Raw genomic sequence first — 14,121 nt, 5'->3', positions numbered from 1 at the left:
AGCGGGATCCATCAAGAATAACGGTGCAATGGAGGAGCAAATGCTCTTTATGCTCTTCCCCATCACATTGAAAGACAATGCTAAGAAATGGTTGAACTCTCATGAGCCGGACACGTTCACTACTTGGGAAGCTCTATCCAAGGCCTTCATCAACAAGTTCTACCCACCTTCTAAAACCGCAAGAATTCGTCATGAGATTCAAACCTTCAAACAAAGACCAATGGTGACTCTAAGTGAGGCTTAGGAGCGGTTTAGAGACCTTCTAGCATCTTGTCCACATCATGGCATCCCGAAATGGATGACCACCCAAACCTTTTTCCAAACTCTTGAGCAAAGGTTCCGGGATATGATTGTGGCGGCATCGGGTGGAAATTTTGATGGAATGAACAATGCTCAAATCACGGAAATGATTCAAGATATTTCCGAGATGGAGAGTAGTTATGCTAGAGATGTGGACTACAAGAGTGAAGGACCCTCCAAGGTAGAGTTGGAGTATATGACAAAGTTGGATAACTTGACAAAGGAATTTGAAGAGTTCAAGTTGGCTAAGAAGCAAGGAGAATCAAAGCATGCTATTGAAGGTGGACCTAGCCACTCTAAGGTCTACTATGTCCAAGAACCAAGGTCTCCACCTTCGAACTTTCCTCCTCAAATGATTTGTCACTATTGTGGCGGTATAGGGCATACAACTGACTATTGTTCGTCTATCCCTCAAGAGGACCAACAAGAATGTTTCGTTCTCCAAGGGCAACGTGCACCTAGGGTTTCTTACCAACGGCATGAGACCCTCTACCGTGCCTTCCCCAACCAAGATCCTAAGCTCTCATACACGGGATAACCCTTAGATCCCAAGTACCAACAACCCCAATACATGCCCCCCCTAAACCCGACCACTCTAGGCAATATCATCAAAATCAAGGTCAAAGTTCCAACTACCATGGCCAAGGTTCCAATTACCGAAACCAACGATAATACGACAACCCAAATTACATTCCACCACAGCAACATGATAACTCCCATCATCAAAATCAAAACCCTCCATATCAACAACAAAACTACAAATCAACCCAATATTCCCATCAACCATACAACCAACAAGGATACCAACAAGGGTATCAACAACCAAACTTCAACCAAACTCCTCAAAACCAACTATGCATAGATCCACCCAACCCCAATGCATCTATTGAAAAACTATTAAGGGATATGGATGCTAAGGTAGACAACCAATTCAAAACCTTGAAAACCGAGTTGTCAAATGTCCAAGCTCACCAAAGGACTTTTGACTCTAACATGGCTAGCCAAAACCCCTTATCTTCCCAAAGAACCCCCCTCTTCTTGCCTCCTCAAGGTTCCCATCCTAGAGATGGACCGCCACCACACCAACAAGCTAATGTGGTGACCTTAAGGAGCAGTAAGGATTTGGAGGATCCTTACAAAGATTTTGAAGCTATGAGGAAGAGGGATGTAATGAGAGATGGTGAGGAAAGTCCACCTCCCTCACCATAAAGTCGGGTTGATCATACCAAGAAAGGGAAGGTGAATGATTATGTTGGGGATGATGGAGACTTTGTGTTAGAAGAGATAGTGGTTGAGAGGAACCAAGAAGAAGTGGTTGAAAGAAACCAAGGGAAGGGTAAAGAAGTGAGTGAGGGAGCTAACAACAAGCAAGTCTCACCTCCCAAAAAGACCATTAACCCTCCAATCCCATTTCCTAATAGAGGTAGAGCAATGAATGAGGAGAGGAAATTCTCCAAATTCTTGGATATGTTGAAGAAGCTTGAAGTTTCATTGCCTTTCACCGAGGTAGTGACACAAATGCCACTCTACACAAAATTCTTGAAGGATGTGCTAACCAAGAAGAGGAGCATTGGAGGAGATGGTTTAGTCTCTCTTAGAGGAAAATGTAATGCGGTATTACTCAACTCCATGCCGGAAAAACTACAAGATCCGGGTAGTTTTTCCATCCCATGCACGATGGGCAATGTGAGTATCAAAAAGGCACTTTGTGATCTTGGTGCTAGTGTTAGGATTCTAACTCTTCCCATTGCCAAGAATATTGGGTTGAATGACATGATTCCCACCTCAATGACACTATAACTCGTGGATAGATCGGTGCAAAGACCGATGGGGGTGATTGAGGATGTACCGGTCAAGGTTGGTAACTTCTTTATCCCGGCGGACTTTGTTGTACTTGACATTCCGGAGGATCAACAAACACCAATCATTCTAGGAAGGCCTTTGCTAGCAACCGGGGATGCTAATATTAGTGTCAAAGAGGGGAAGCTCACCTTCAAGGTCGGAGGGAATGTTGTTGAATTCTCTTTGACCGGGGCCATATCATAACCAATGTTTGAGAATGTCTATTCTATAGACATATTGGAAGAAGCAATTGAAGAAGCTAAAGACAAGTGCTCGGTGGAGCATTTGGAGGAAGATTATGAAGTCTTGCCACATATCTTGGATGAAGTTGAGGATCCGAGCCCTCCTAAGGAAGATCTTAAACCTTTGCCCCCATCCCTTGAATATGCCTTCCTTAATGAGGCACACTCCTTCCCCGTGATCATCAATGCGGACCTAACGGCTTCTCAAAAAGAAAAACTCTTGAAAGTCCTCAAGGAAAACAAGAAATCCATTGGGTATAGCCTTGATGATGTCATTGGAATCGATCCCCTAGTGTGTATGCACCGCATCACGCTTGAGGATGGATTCAAACCTTCCGCCCAACCTATGAGAAGGTTAAATGACAAATTGAAGGAGGTGGTAAGAAAGGAAGTTGATAAGTTTCTTGAGGCCGGAATTATCTAATCCATCTCCGGGAGCGAGTGGGTTAGCCCGGTTCAAATCGTCCCCAAAAAGGGCGGTATGACCGTGGTTGAGAATAAGGATGGTGAACTCATCTCCACCCGACCTGTCACGGGATGGAGAATGTGTATTGATTATAGGAAGCTTAACTCCACCTCAATAAAAGATCATTTTCCCTTACCATTTATTGACCAAATGCTCGAGAGGCTTGCAAACCATAAGTATTTTTGCTTTCTTGACGGTTATTCCGGGTTTTTCCAAATACCCATTCACCCGAATGACCAAGAAAAAACTACTTTTACATGCCCTTACGGTGTCTTCGCGTATCGAAGAATGCCGTTTGGCTTGTGCAATGCCCCCTGGACATTTCAACGGGCGATGATGTCTATATTTTCCGAGTTCATAGAGAAGTCTATGGAGGTGTTCATGGATGACTTTAGTGTCCATGGCACCTCCTTTGAGGATTGCGTAAAGAATCTCTGTAATACCCGCCCTTTTAGAGACCGTTGACCAGCGTTGACTGACCATGGGAGCGGTAATAGTCCTTAGAAGTGCGTACCAAAGTTATCCTGTGTTGTGAGTTAGGGGTGGTACTCGATAGAGTAGAGGCTACTCGATCGAGTAGCTTTGACACTCGATCGAGTAGAGGACACTCGATCGAGTAGGTGGGCAACTCGATCGAGTATCGTGGTTTCAGCGAGGGTTTATAATCGCGTTTTGTTATATCCGCAATCATTTCCGCCTCATTTCTTCAGATCCTTAGGTCGCCTTGTTCCCTTCCCTTCACCATATAACCTCCATGGAAGCCTTTGAAGGTCCTTGTGCCTTAGGAGACACTACTAGAAAAATCAATAAAGAGGACGGCTCAAAACCGTCCATATTACGTAAACAAACCGTCCTTAATTCACCCGTCCTCGTAGGCTAAGAGGACGGTTAAAATAAAGTAAAACCGTCTTCTTTTGTTTGTAAAAGCAGGACGGTTGTCTCAAAGAACCGACATCTTTTTATTCTCAAAGAGGACGGGTACAGGTCAGAACCGTCTTCTTTTGAATAATGACGCTTTATTGTCCAACCGTCCTCTATATATTTTTTGCGCCAAATTCAAGTTTTTTGCGCCAAATTTTAAAATGTATTTCGCGCTACAATTTCACGCCAATTTCAGGTTTTTTGCGCCAATTTTTTAAATCAATTCCGCCCCCATTTTTTAAATCAACTTCAGGCCAATTTTCAAATATAATCTCCACACAATATTGCACATATTGATACGCTTTCACACAACCATATTTTTGAAAAAAAAATTGTTTCATTCATATTCTATACGACAATAGTCGCTTAATATTATATTCGGCTACATTTCAAAAAATCCAGCAAATCTTACCATTATACTCTAAAATCCAACCAAATAAAACCATATAAGTTTGAACCTCCAAAATACAAGGCTATCAATGACTGATTTTTAAACACACGCACTAACACAAGTTTCTTCATCCACAAACCATCACACAAACTATCTGATCATCCTAATTACTTTAGACGTTGCCATCAAATACTTGCGCCTTAAACTTCAAACAATATTTATCCCAAATTTCCCGCAATTCATCAATTTGCTCAACCGAGTATGTTTTCGGAGCTTTAATCATGAACTACATACAAAGTAACCAAAAAACACAATTATAATTATTTACATACCAACATATTTAATTTATATAAAATGAAGTAAATATTGAAACAAAAGAAACAAATGAAAGGACATACATTTGGAATAATACTAATATATCGTCCTCTGATGATCTCCAACATATATCGGCAGACATAATATCCACATAAGACGGTCCCAAATGGCTGTGTAGGACACTAAATTCGAAATCATGTCAAGTGTCAACTACAACGTATATACAATAAGCCCACAACAAAAAAAAAGGTTATTTGATGAGAATAATCCAAATAGTATTACTAGTCTTCTCATCCACCATTAATCAATGGAAAAGGTTACTTAACTTACGTTCAATACAAGGCTGGAGAAATTGACCCTAGTTTAGCTAAAAAAGCTAACATGAATGCCATCACTGCAATACTAACGCCTAAAACATGAATGCCAAAACACAAAATTAAGGCAAAATAACTCAGGCTTGGAGTCTAAAATGGAAGAAAGTAAATAGTGAGCACACATTGTTATTGAATTAAATTTGTGTTCTCCACTACCAAATCAAAACCCATATCAAACACCAAATTATTCACATTACCACTGAAGATTCAAAAGCATAGCAAGAAGTAAAACCCGTTTAGAGGAAAATGCCGAATCAACACAACATTGACTATACCCTCACAAAAAATAATTGCTAACTTGTATGAAATAAGACTTGGCTTTAGATCAGAGGAAAAGGCATGAAACTGGGGGCGAAAAGGCTAACTCTGTATGAAATAATAAGACTACTGGGAATAAGCAATTAGGGCTGGTGTAGTAGAAGAAAAATGACTCACAAGTCAGATTAATATGAGTTAAAATATAGTTGGGATTAATTTGAGCATACGAGTAATTGTTTGGATTATTCTCACCAAATAACCCAAAAAAAAACATAGATTATATAATTTTGGAGATAAAAGTACTATTAGTTGAAGGAGTACCTTTATAATTTTCCATTCAAGCTGTTTTTGTGGGTGACACCCGAAAAGTGGATCCATAGAGTTTAGCTTCGTAATTGCCCCGTGTTAAATATATGTTATAGACATGCCTTAATTATATTTATTTTAATAAAACAAATGTAAATCTATGAAATAATTACAATTTCTTAAATCATATACATGCCAAGCTTACAAATTAATTGTATCCTTCAAAAATTTATGAGACTCTAGAGTTCCAGCTGGATCACACCAATATACTACACCATCCTTTGGATTAATGGCAGCCAACATCTAATGATTACTACCATTTATAAAATAAAACAATCAGCATCGCGTATTAATAAGTAGCATTGAATAATATAATTAATAGTAGTATGAAAAAAGGTACATACCCTTCAAAAACAAGCTTTCGACTCCTTTCACAACCCGTACATGTCATGTGGGGCATGGATACATGAGGGAGAATGTGGGGCACAAGAATCCATATGAATTTGTACATTGCATACTCTCTAGCAGCTCAGTTAAATACCTACCATAAAAAAATGATAATTGATCGTCTCAGGATATGTTAATGACTCATATGGTTTAAAAATGCAGTTTAGAAGTAATATACAAGAAAAATGCAGTATAGGGTCTTTAAGCAAAGTTCTTGTGCATTTCCTTTTAACATTAACTTTGTGATGTTTACCAACGTATTAAGAGTCAGGCATGGATACATGAGGGATAATGTAAGAGTCAGTGTAGCATAGCAACTTCAAACCGTTTTGGATTCGATCTCAATGCTCATTTAGTTATTCCAGTCCTTGACTATACACATTTTTGGCACAAGGCATGTACAGGTCAGCGGTGAAAAAATGCTTGCTTTACATTTAACATCCTGCTTTCAGTAGAGTGATTCTGCTGTGAATAGAGGAGAATAAATTTGGCTGGACTCATAGCTAAGCATGCAAAACAAAATTAAGAAAATTATATAAAACATTTCGAAGATTAGAAATCAAACCTCATGAACAAAGCAATGTGAGAGGCACTTATCTCTTCTTCGTCACACCAATGAATAAGGTCTTCATAGGTAAGCATGCATTTCTGTTCGTGGTGTAGTATATGCTCTTTTATATCAACGGTGATCATCATTGCACTTGTCTTTAACACACGAGCCTCATTTATTAACTTCTTCAACGACATGGTTCTCCACTTTTCCCTGAACTGAAGACTAACTTCTACGCCAAGAAAATTTGCTGATTTTGAGTCTAAAGGCTTAGGGTTTGGTTGTCTAGAATTGGTTGATTCCCGTGTCATATCTTCTCGTATATTTTTCTGCACGGTTATCAAAAGCATTTAATTCGAAACATTGTATAGTGACTGATATCAATACCAACATCCTTATCAAGAAGGATGAAAAGAAAAATAAATAGACTATGAATGCATGTTTCTCTATTAGCCGTCAACAAATGAAATTACCTCATTAGGACTATGAATATTATTTTGTGGCCATTGAACAAATGAGCCCTTAGCATCATTCAATATCTTCAAGTCGCCAACAGGCACCGACAACAAAGTATTTTCAGATCCACCGTAGACTTTCTTGATTGTGACTTTTTTAAAACCATTACTTAGGGAGGCGCCGTGAACGGAAACAAACTCCCCATTACGTGACATGTACACCAACCCTGAAGCCACTATCGGTTTCCCCGGCAATGATAATATACAATTTTTCCAAGCCTACACAATTCAAATTAATCATAATTTCAAAGTATGTCATCTATATCAAATGTGTCATAAGAATATTAAAAAACCAGCACGAAGGACTTTTCAAAAAAAACCTGCATATAAAAAACCGACCAGTTTACTTAAAAGTAATGATATGAAAATATAACCATCATACCATCAAACTGCTATTTGTTATATATATAAGTAGCAAATGTCATTTTTGTGCTCCTGCAGTTCCATAACTACAAATTTATAATTTCGTGCTTTTACAAGCAAGCTCCTAAGGCTCCTAACATTTCTGACCCTCTCCTTGTTCCTAGTAGTATGCCTAGTCAAGATCAATAACTATGGAGATTAACATAGAGAAACTGTGTACCTTGCCAGTTTTATATTTCGACATGTCAGATATGCAGTCACAGTCACAAGTCAAGGCACTCAAAGCGAAAAGGCATCACAGATAAAAACTGTGTAACTGATCACACCCTCCAATGATTTCAGTGGGCAGCCATCAAAACTGTTTTTTGGTAAGAGTATGATTTCGTGCAATACTATAACAGAAACACGATTTTCCAGAGATGAAGTCACAGTCACTTAAACACGATTTTTTTATGTTCACCTTATGATCTTACCAATTCACTCTCATAGTAATTTTTCGGCACACCTAAATGTGAAACTGGACTCGGCTTTTCAGATTGCAGAGAAGTCACAGTCACAGGTTTGATTTTTAGATTTGCCCTAGGTAAATGTAATTTCCCCTGAGCACAAAGTAGATAGATAAATATGATATAGTGGGAGAGATTATAATTTGAATACCTCTAGTGGTGAGATAGGAATCTTTGGAATGGTGGCCACTAGAGTACGGAAAACCTCATTAGAGAGCGACTCCTTAGTAGATGGCTTAACTGATTTCTCCTTATGAGATGGCTCATCATCAGGCGACTCCTCTCCAGACTCATCTCCAGAAGATGGCTCCTCTCTAGCTTGTGATTGAGCCACCTCCATAGATGCACCATTTCCTTGTGTACTCTTAGTTATCGCGTTTATGAAACGAGCTAATACTTCTTCACTTGGTCGCTCACCCGTTTGCCAGAACTTCAACATCATCAATTGAGTTTCTTTCAATTGCTCTTCCAAAGTACTTATCGACTCGAGAAAAAATTTGAATAAGAAATCAACTTCTTATTGAACACATCTCCAACTCTTGACTTAAGCCAATGTTTAGTAATTGCCAACGTTTAGTAATATTTACTTTCTCCTTCAACTGTGTTGGAGTTGGGTTTTTGGGAGCTTTCCCAAAATATTCTTTTATGCCTATGCCATTAGGAACTCCTTGAACACAACCAGGATGTTCAGCCTTGCAAAGCGCCTTAGCGAGTATATCTTCTCGTCCCTTGGGAACAAATACACCTGCCTTGACGTCTTTGTTTATTGCTTCCTACACATACTCATATAAAATCAAATAGTTATGAACAACATTATCTACACATTCATTACTTTTAACGTACAGTTCAAATGTGATATTAACTTACAAATTTTTTTCCACTTCCTTAACATAATCGGTCATATCTCAATTCCTCGATATCCTCCTCAAGAACCATGGTATTGTGCTTGCCTTTGAGCCGCATTCTTCTTGTTTTTCTCACTAATGGCCTGTTTTCATCCCAAAATATCGTTTTATATTGTATAACCATCAATTTGCAGCCAAAAAAAAAGTAACTTGCGTACATCCAAAAAATATGACAGAATGGAAAATTAATTAATCATGCATCAGCCAGTACACTTCCTGAATTTAATCAAATCTCCCATATCAGCTTGTTTGTAAGTAGTTTAATAACCACAAGTTTAATAAACCTTTTCCAAATTCACCAAAATCAAAACAAAAAGATTGCAGTTGTCTATCATAGGAAACCAATTTCCAAATCAAAATCAATCCTCCTAAAAGGTAACTGAAGATGTTTGAAGGTTGGAAATTGTCCCCTATGGCCAGCACATTAATCATAATTGCTAAGACTTCACAGGAACAGTAAAACTAGATCACATAAATAAACAAAAAATACACCTCTTAAGCATTCAAACATAAAACATCGCGGAAGCCGTCTAGCAAGCACTAACTTAACCAAACTATGATCTTACACTGTCTGCTATGTCTTGCCATTCCTGACAAGAAGTTTTACGTCTACTTACGTCTGTTTACAGATTCAGATCTGTAACAGCTGCCAGTTGTAGCCTTCTCCCTCTCAAGTAAGTTCGTTCTCAGAGATCCGTCCTAATATTGAAGTCTCTTTAAATTATATGCGTCATCTGTTCTACTAAGAAACTAACGCTGAAAAATGAGCAAGAAGCCCAACTCAATTTTTATATCTAATAATATGTCCAGACAGATCATCAAGATTTCTCACATGTGAAAAGACTGCAGTTGTCTAACACCTAAGCAAAAGACTGCAGTTGTCTATGGTAGGATTGCAGTTGTCTATCATAGGAAACCAATTTCCAATTAATATAACTAACCCATGCACTTTTTGCAGAAATCTGCATGCCAAAAGCTAGCTTACTCTGCCAAACATTTAAGAATAGAGGTGAACCATCAACAACCCATTACACTGGTTACAACTAAAACTTCACCTGATGAATTAAGTGACATAAATTACTGCATTCTGACCAGATATGCACTGCACTCTGGCGTGAAATCAAGGCCAATACCACTAGTGCGACCACAACTGAGATTAATCAAATATAAATAATGGACTGAATGTGAAATATAAATTGGTGCAGTATGGAGGCTGACTAGTGCTAGAATTACCTTAAATGCATCAGTAGTATGAGATGCCACAAATGAATTCCATTGATCAGGCGTTATCTGCTTCCACAAGGTCGGTGGTGTCCACCGGATAGCTCCCGTCTCCTCATCGTATAACCACTCACAGACTAACTTACTCTTCCACTTTCTCCATAACTCTCCCGCCTTAGCAAGACACCAATTTTCACGTCCCTTCATAATTGTGAATGCCCCCTACATAGTCAAAGTAAAATAAAAACAGATATTAATAAACTAACCTTTTGTATAAGAAAAGATAAATGATATTTAAAAGCTAAGTAATTTTTTACATACTCCGATAATATCTAACATATCTCTTCTTGTCACTTGATCCACATCGTCCCATTTTTCAACCGTGCAGCTAACATGTCCCCGAACAGTAATTCCAATCCAACTACTGAACTTAGCAGCCCAATCTCCAGTCGGCAAATTCAGCTCACTATCCCATTCTAAGTTAATTGGGTCCTCATCTCTAATAGCTTTTGAAGCCAACTTCAGGACCGATCGACCCCTCTCCGAACGCTTTTCTCTCTTTGTCGTACCATCATCAGATTGGCTGGAGCTATTTTTTTCTTACTTCTTTTTCTCTTTTGCATTGTCATCGATCAACCTGCACATAAATTTTTGGAATTAATATTATTCTTAAATCACAAAAGCCACAGCCAATCTTTAGAAACTAGACGGTTAACATAAAAGTAAATTGGCAGCAAAGGAACAAATGCAAGACTAAGTTCAGCATATAAAAAACGAAATAAGGAAATCAGTCAGAGATGATGCCTCAGTTGACTAGATATCCGTTGAAATGGGTCCATCAAATTTACATCAAAACTGATCCTTGGGATAGCCATATTCCTAAAACTCATATGAGCGGGAACTGGAAAGCTATCTGCAGAGTAATGGTCTTATTTGGATTGGTAGAAGGAAATGGAAGCCACTACAGAAAACTATCTGCTTGACTGCTCTACTGGCAGTCTGCTATGAAGTTAGGCAGCAGAGAAATCAGGCGCGCCTGGATGGAAAATTGCAGCACCCTGAGTGTTTGATTCATCAAATCCAGATGCGGCTAAGACAACAAATAGCTAAATGTACTGTAGGTCTTAATGATGTTGACAAAGCTTGGATGAATTCCTTAATGTAGTTCATCCCATGTAATGTTATTATTTGCTTAGCTTGTAATAGTCTTTTGAGCTTAATGAGAACTTACATTCTACCAAAAAAATAAATAAATAAAATAATAAAATAAATTATTAATCCAAATTTGACCATGTGTAATCAAACATCATCATCACGGGGACGGTTTTTTGAATTGGTTTCACTGTCAATCCATATCCCCTCACTATGATCATCACGCGTGTATAAACTCGAGGGCTTAAGAATATCAACGTCTTCAAACCGTGGTAACTGCTGATCGAAGCCCTCAAATACAACATCTTCATCACAAGTATCCATTGCACGCCTACCGCGTACAGATAAAACAACGGACCAATTTTTGTCCACCGAATCTGTTACATAGAACACTTGTTTTGCTTGAGTGGCTAAGATGAAAGGGTCTTCCTTATGACCGACTTTACCAAGATTCACCAACGTGAATCCTAATTCATCCTTGTGAACACCATTATTACTTTCAATCCACTTGCAACCAAAAATAGGACTTTCGAATTCCCAATAATTCAGCTCCCAGATCTCCTCAATAACTCCATAGTAATGCATTTTACTCAAAATTGGATTTTTATCTTTCGAAATAGCAAAGTACATTGCTTCTGCTTCTACACAAACACCACTATTTTGCATTGTGCTCATGTCATCTTGCTTACGAGTGTAAAACGTACAACCATTAATGGCATAACCAGTATAAGAAGAGGCGGTAATATCTGGTCCATAACAAAGTCTTTTTAATCTGGAAGAGATAGCGTCTGGGTATTCTTGCAAGTCTTGAATGACTCGACTCTTAAACCAAACTCTAAAAGTTTATTGTTCTCATTAGCAATCCACTTCTCGGTTTTATTTCGGTGGTTATTCCTTAAGAACACCATGTGTTCTTCGATGTATGGTTGTACCTCATCCTCATTGTGAAGGACGTATGTATGTGCAATATGCCACTTCTCTGTTGTCATATCTTGAAAAACATGACCTCTCAGCCCTTTCCCCATCATCCACTCACTATGCCTACTCTTAGGAACCCCAAGTAATTCAGCATCAGATAAGTGAGTATAACAAAAAGAAAGTGCTTCGTCAATAATTGCACGCTCAGCAATACACCCTTCGGGCCGGTATCTATTAGAAGTATAGGACTTGTACACTTTCATCAATCTTTTAAACGGATATTGATACCTCAAATAAACTGGGCCAAGATATCTAATCTCTCTAACCAAGTGTATAGTTAGATGAACCATGATCGTGAAAAAGGAAGGAGAAAAATACATTTCAAACTCACAAAGAGTTGAAACAATTAGTTTTTGCAAGGAGTCCAACTCTGTGGGAGCAATTAATTTATTGCATATGGCATTGAAAAAAAAACAGAACCTACTTATAGCGAATCGAACCTTTTTAGGTAAAATAGAACGAATAGCTACAGGTAGTAATTGTTGCATCAATGCATGAGAGTCATGAGACTTTAAACCAGTAAGCTTGAGATCTTGCATTGATACGAGGTTACTTATATTCGAAGAATATCCCTCTGGCACTTTAACACCATGCAAGCACTGACAAAACTCCATCTTCTCCTTTTTTGAAAGGGTATGAGCAGCCGGAGGCAAATAAGCACGCGTTAATTTCTCTTGCGGCGCTAGCTCAGGCCTAATTTTCATTTCCATCATATCTTTCCTAGCCGCCTTATTGTCTTTTGACTTATTTGGAACATTGAGAAGAGTGTTGATGATATTATCACATACATTCTTCTCAATATGCATAACATCTAAGCAGTGTCTTATAGAGAGATCACGCCAATAAGGAAGTTGCACAAAAAGAGGACTCATCTTCTTATAACCACGAGATGCCAATTTGGAACTTTTCTTCCCATATATAATCTGAATACTTTTTACCTTTTCATATACTTCATGACCAGTTAATATCTTAGGAAGTGGACGATGCTCGACTTTTCCATTAAACACTTTTTGTAGCCTACGATATGAATGGTCCTCATCTAAAAAACTACGATATCCTAAGTAAGCTTGCTTTCGAGAAAATGTCAAATAACAAGAATCTACATCTTCTCCACACAAAGGGCACGCCTTTTTTCCATGTACAGTATGCCCACACAGATTGCCATATGCAGGAAAGTCTGAGATAGTGCACAATAACATTGCTTTTTAATTAAATACGCTATTCTGGTAGGCATCAAAAACTTCTATCCCTTTATCCCATTATATTCTCAAATCCTCGAGAAGAGGAGCCAAATAGACATCTATATCATTACCAGGTTCTTTAGGCTTAGAAATCAACAAAGACAACATCAAATATTTGCGTTTCATGCATAAATATGGATTCATCCCGTCGGTTGATAATGCAAGACGAAGATTTCTGGATTCTTTGCCAAACTCCGGGTACTTAGAATCAATGAACTTCCACTCTAACCCATCAGCTGGGTGTCTCAACTTCCCATCATTAGCTTTGGCAGTTCTATGCCATGTCAATAGCTTCGCATCTTCCTTATTCGCAAAAAGGCGTATCAACCTTGGAATGATTGGAAAATACCACAAAACGTTTGCTGGGATCCCCTCCTTCTTTTTATACCGCCACTCTTTACAAACCGGACAGTGAGTGCATGTCTCATATTCTTTGCGATACAATATACAATCATTAGGACATGCATGAATCTTTTCATATTTCATATCAATTCCTCAAAGTATCTTTTTTGCCTCATAGGTGCGATTAGGAAGAACATTATCTTCCGGAAGCATGTCTTTCAACAATTATAGGAGGTCATTAAAACTCTTGTCGCTCCACCCATTTTTAGCTTTCAAATTTTATAACTTAACAATTGATGCCAATTTAGTGTATTTCTTGCAGCTCTTATACAATGGCATCTCAGAATCTTTTAACTTCTCTAATACAACACTTATGTCAACCAAATTATTTTCATCAACATCTACATCATCATCATCTATAATATCTTCATCAATATTTATAGATGACTTCTCTTCTTCCTCATTCTCTCCACAAAAATCTCCCCA

At 38.3% G+C, this 14,121-nt stretch overlaps 1 protein-coding gene and 1 long non-coding RNA gene across 2 annotated transcripts; both read right to left on the bottom strand.

The window, feature by feature from the left end:
* Nucleotides 1–4,393: 4,393 nt before the first annotated feature.
* On the bottom strand, nucleotides 4,394–5,520 carry LOC141609017 (uncharacterized). The gene is made up of 3 exons (XR_012527138.1): nucleotides 5,431–5,520; nucleotides 4,561–4,659; nucleotides 4,394–4,448 (listed from the first exon to the last, which is right to left on the bottom strand). It is a non-coding gene; the product is annotated as an uncharacterized LOC141609017 (long non-coding RNA).
* A 5,701-nt stretch (nucleotides 5,521–11,221) lies between these two features.
* LOC141607711 (uncharacterized) lies at nucleotides 11,222–13,251 on the bottom strand. Its single transcript, XM_074427065.1, has 2 exons — nucleotides 12,007–13,251; nucleotides 11,222–11,896 (listed from the first exon to the last, which is right to left on the bottom strand). Exons 1-2 carry the CDS (start codon nucleotides 13,249–13,251, stop codon nucleotides 11,222–11,224), a joined length of 1,920 nt encoding a protein of 639 aa, XP_074283166.1.
* Between the last annotated feature and the right edge of the window lie 870 nt (nucleotides 13,252–14,121).

The sequence above is a fragment of the Silene latifolia genome, chromosome 10, assembly GCF_048544455.1.
Source record: "Silene latifolia isolate original U9 population chromosome 10, ASM4854445v1, whole genome shotgun sequence".
In the NCBI taxonomy this organism is placed as follows: Eukaryota; Viridiplantae; Streptophyta; class Magnoliopsida; order Caryophyllales; family Caryophyllaceae; genus Silene; species Silene latifolia.
The sequence above is the reverse complement of the archived record's forward strand: the minus strand, read 5'-3'. Positions and strand labels throughout refer to the sequence as shown.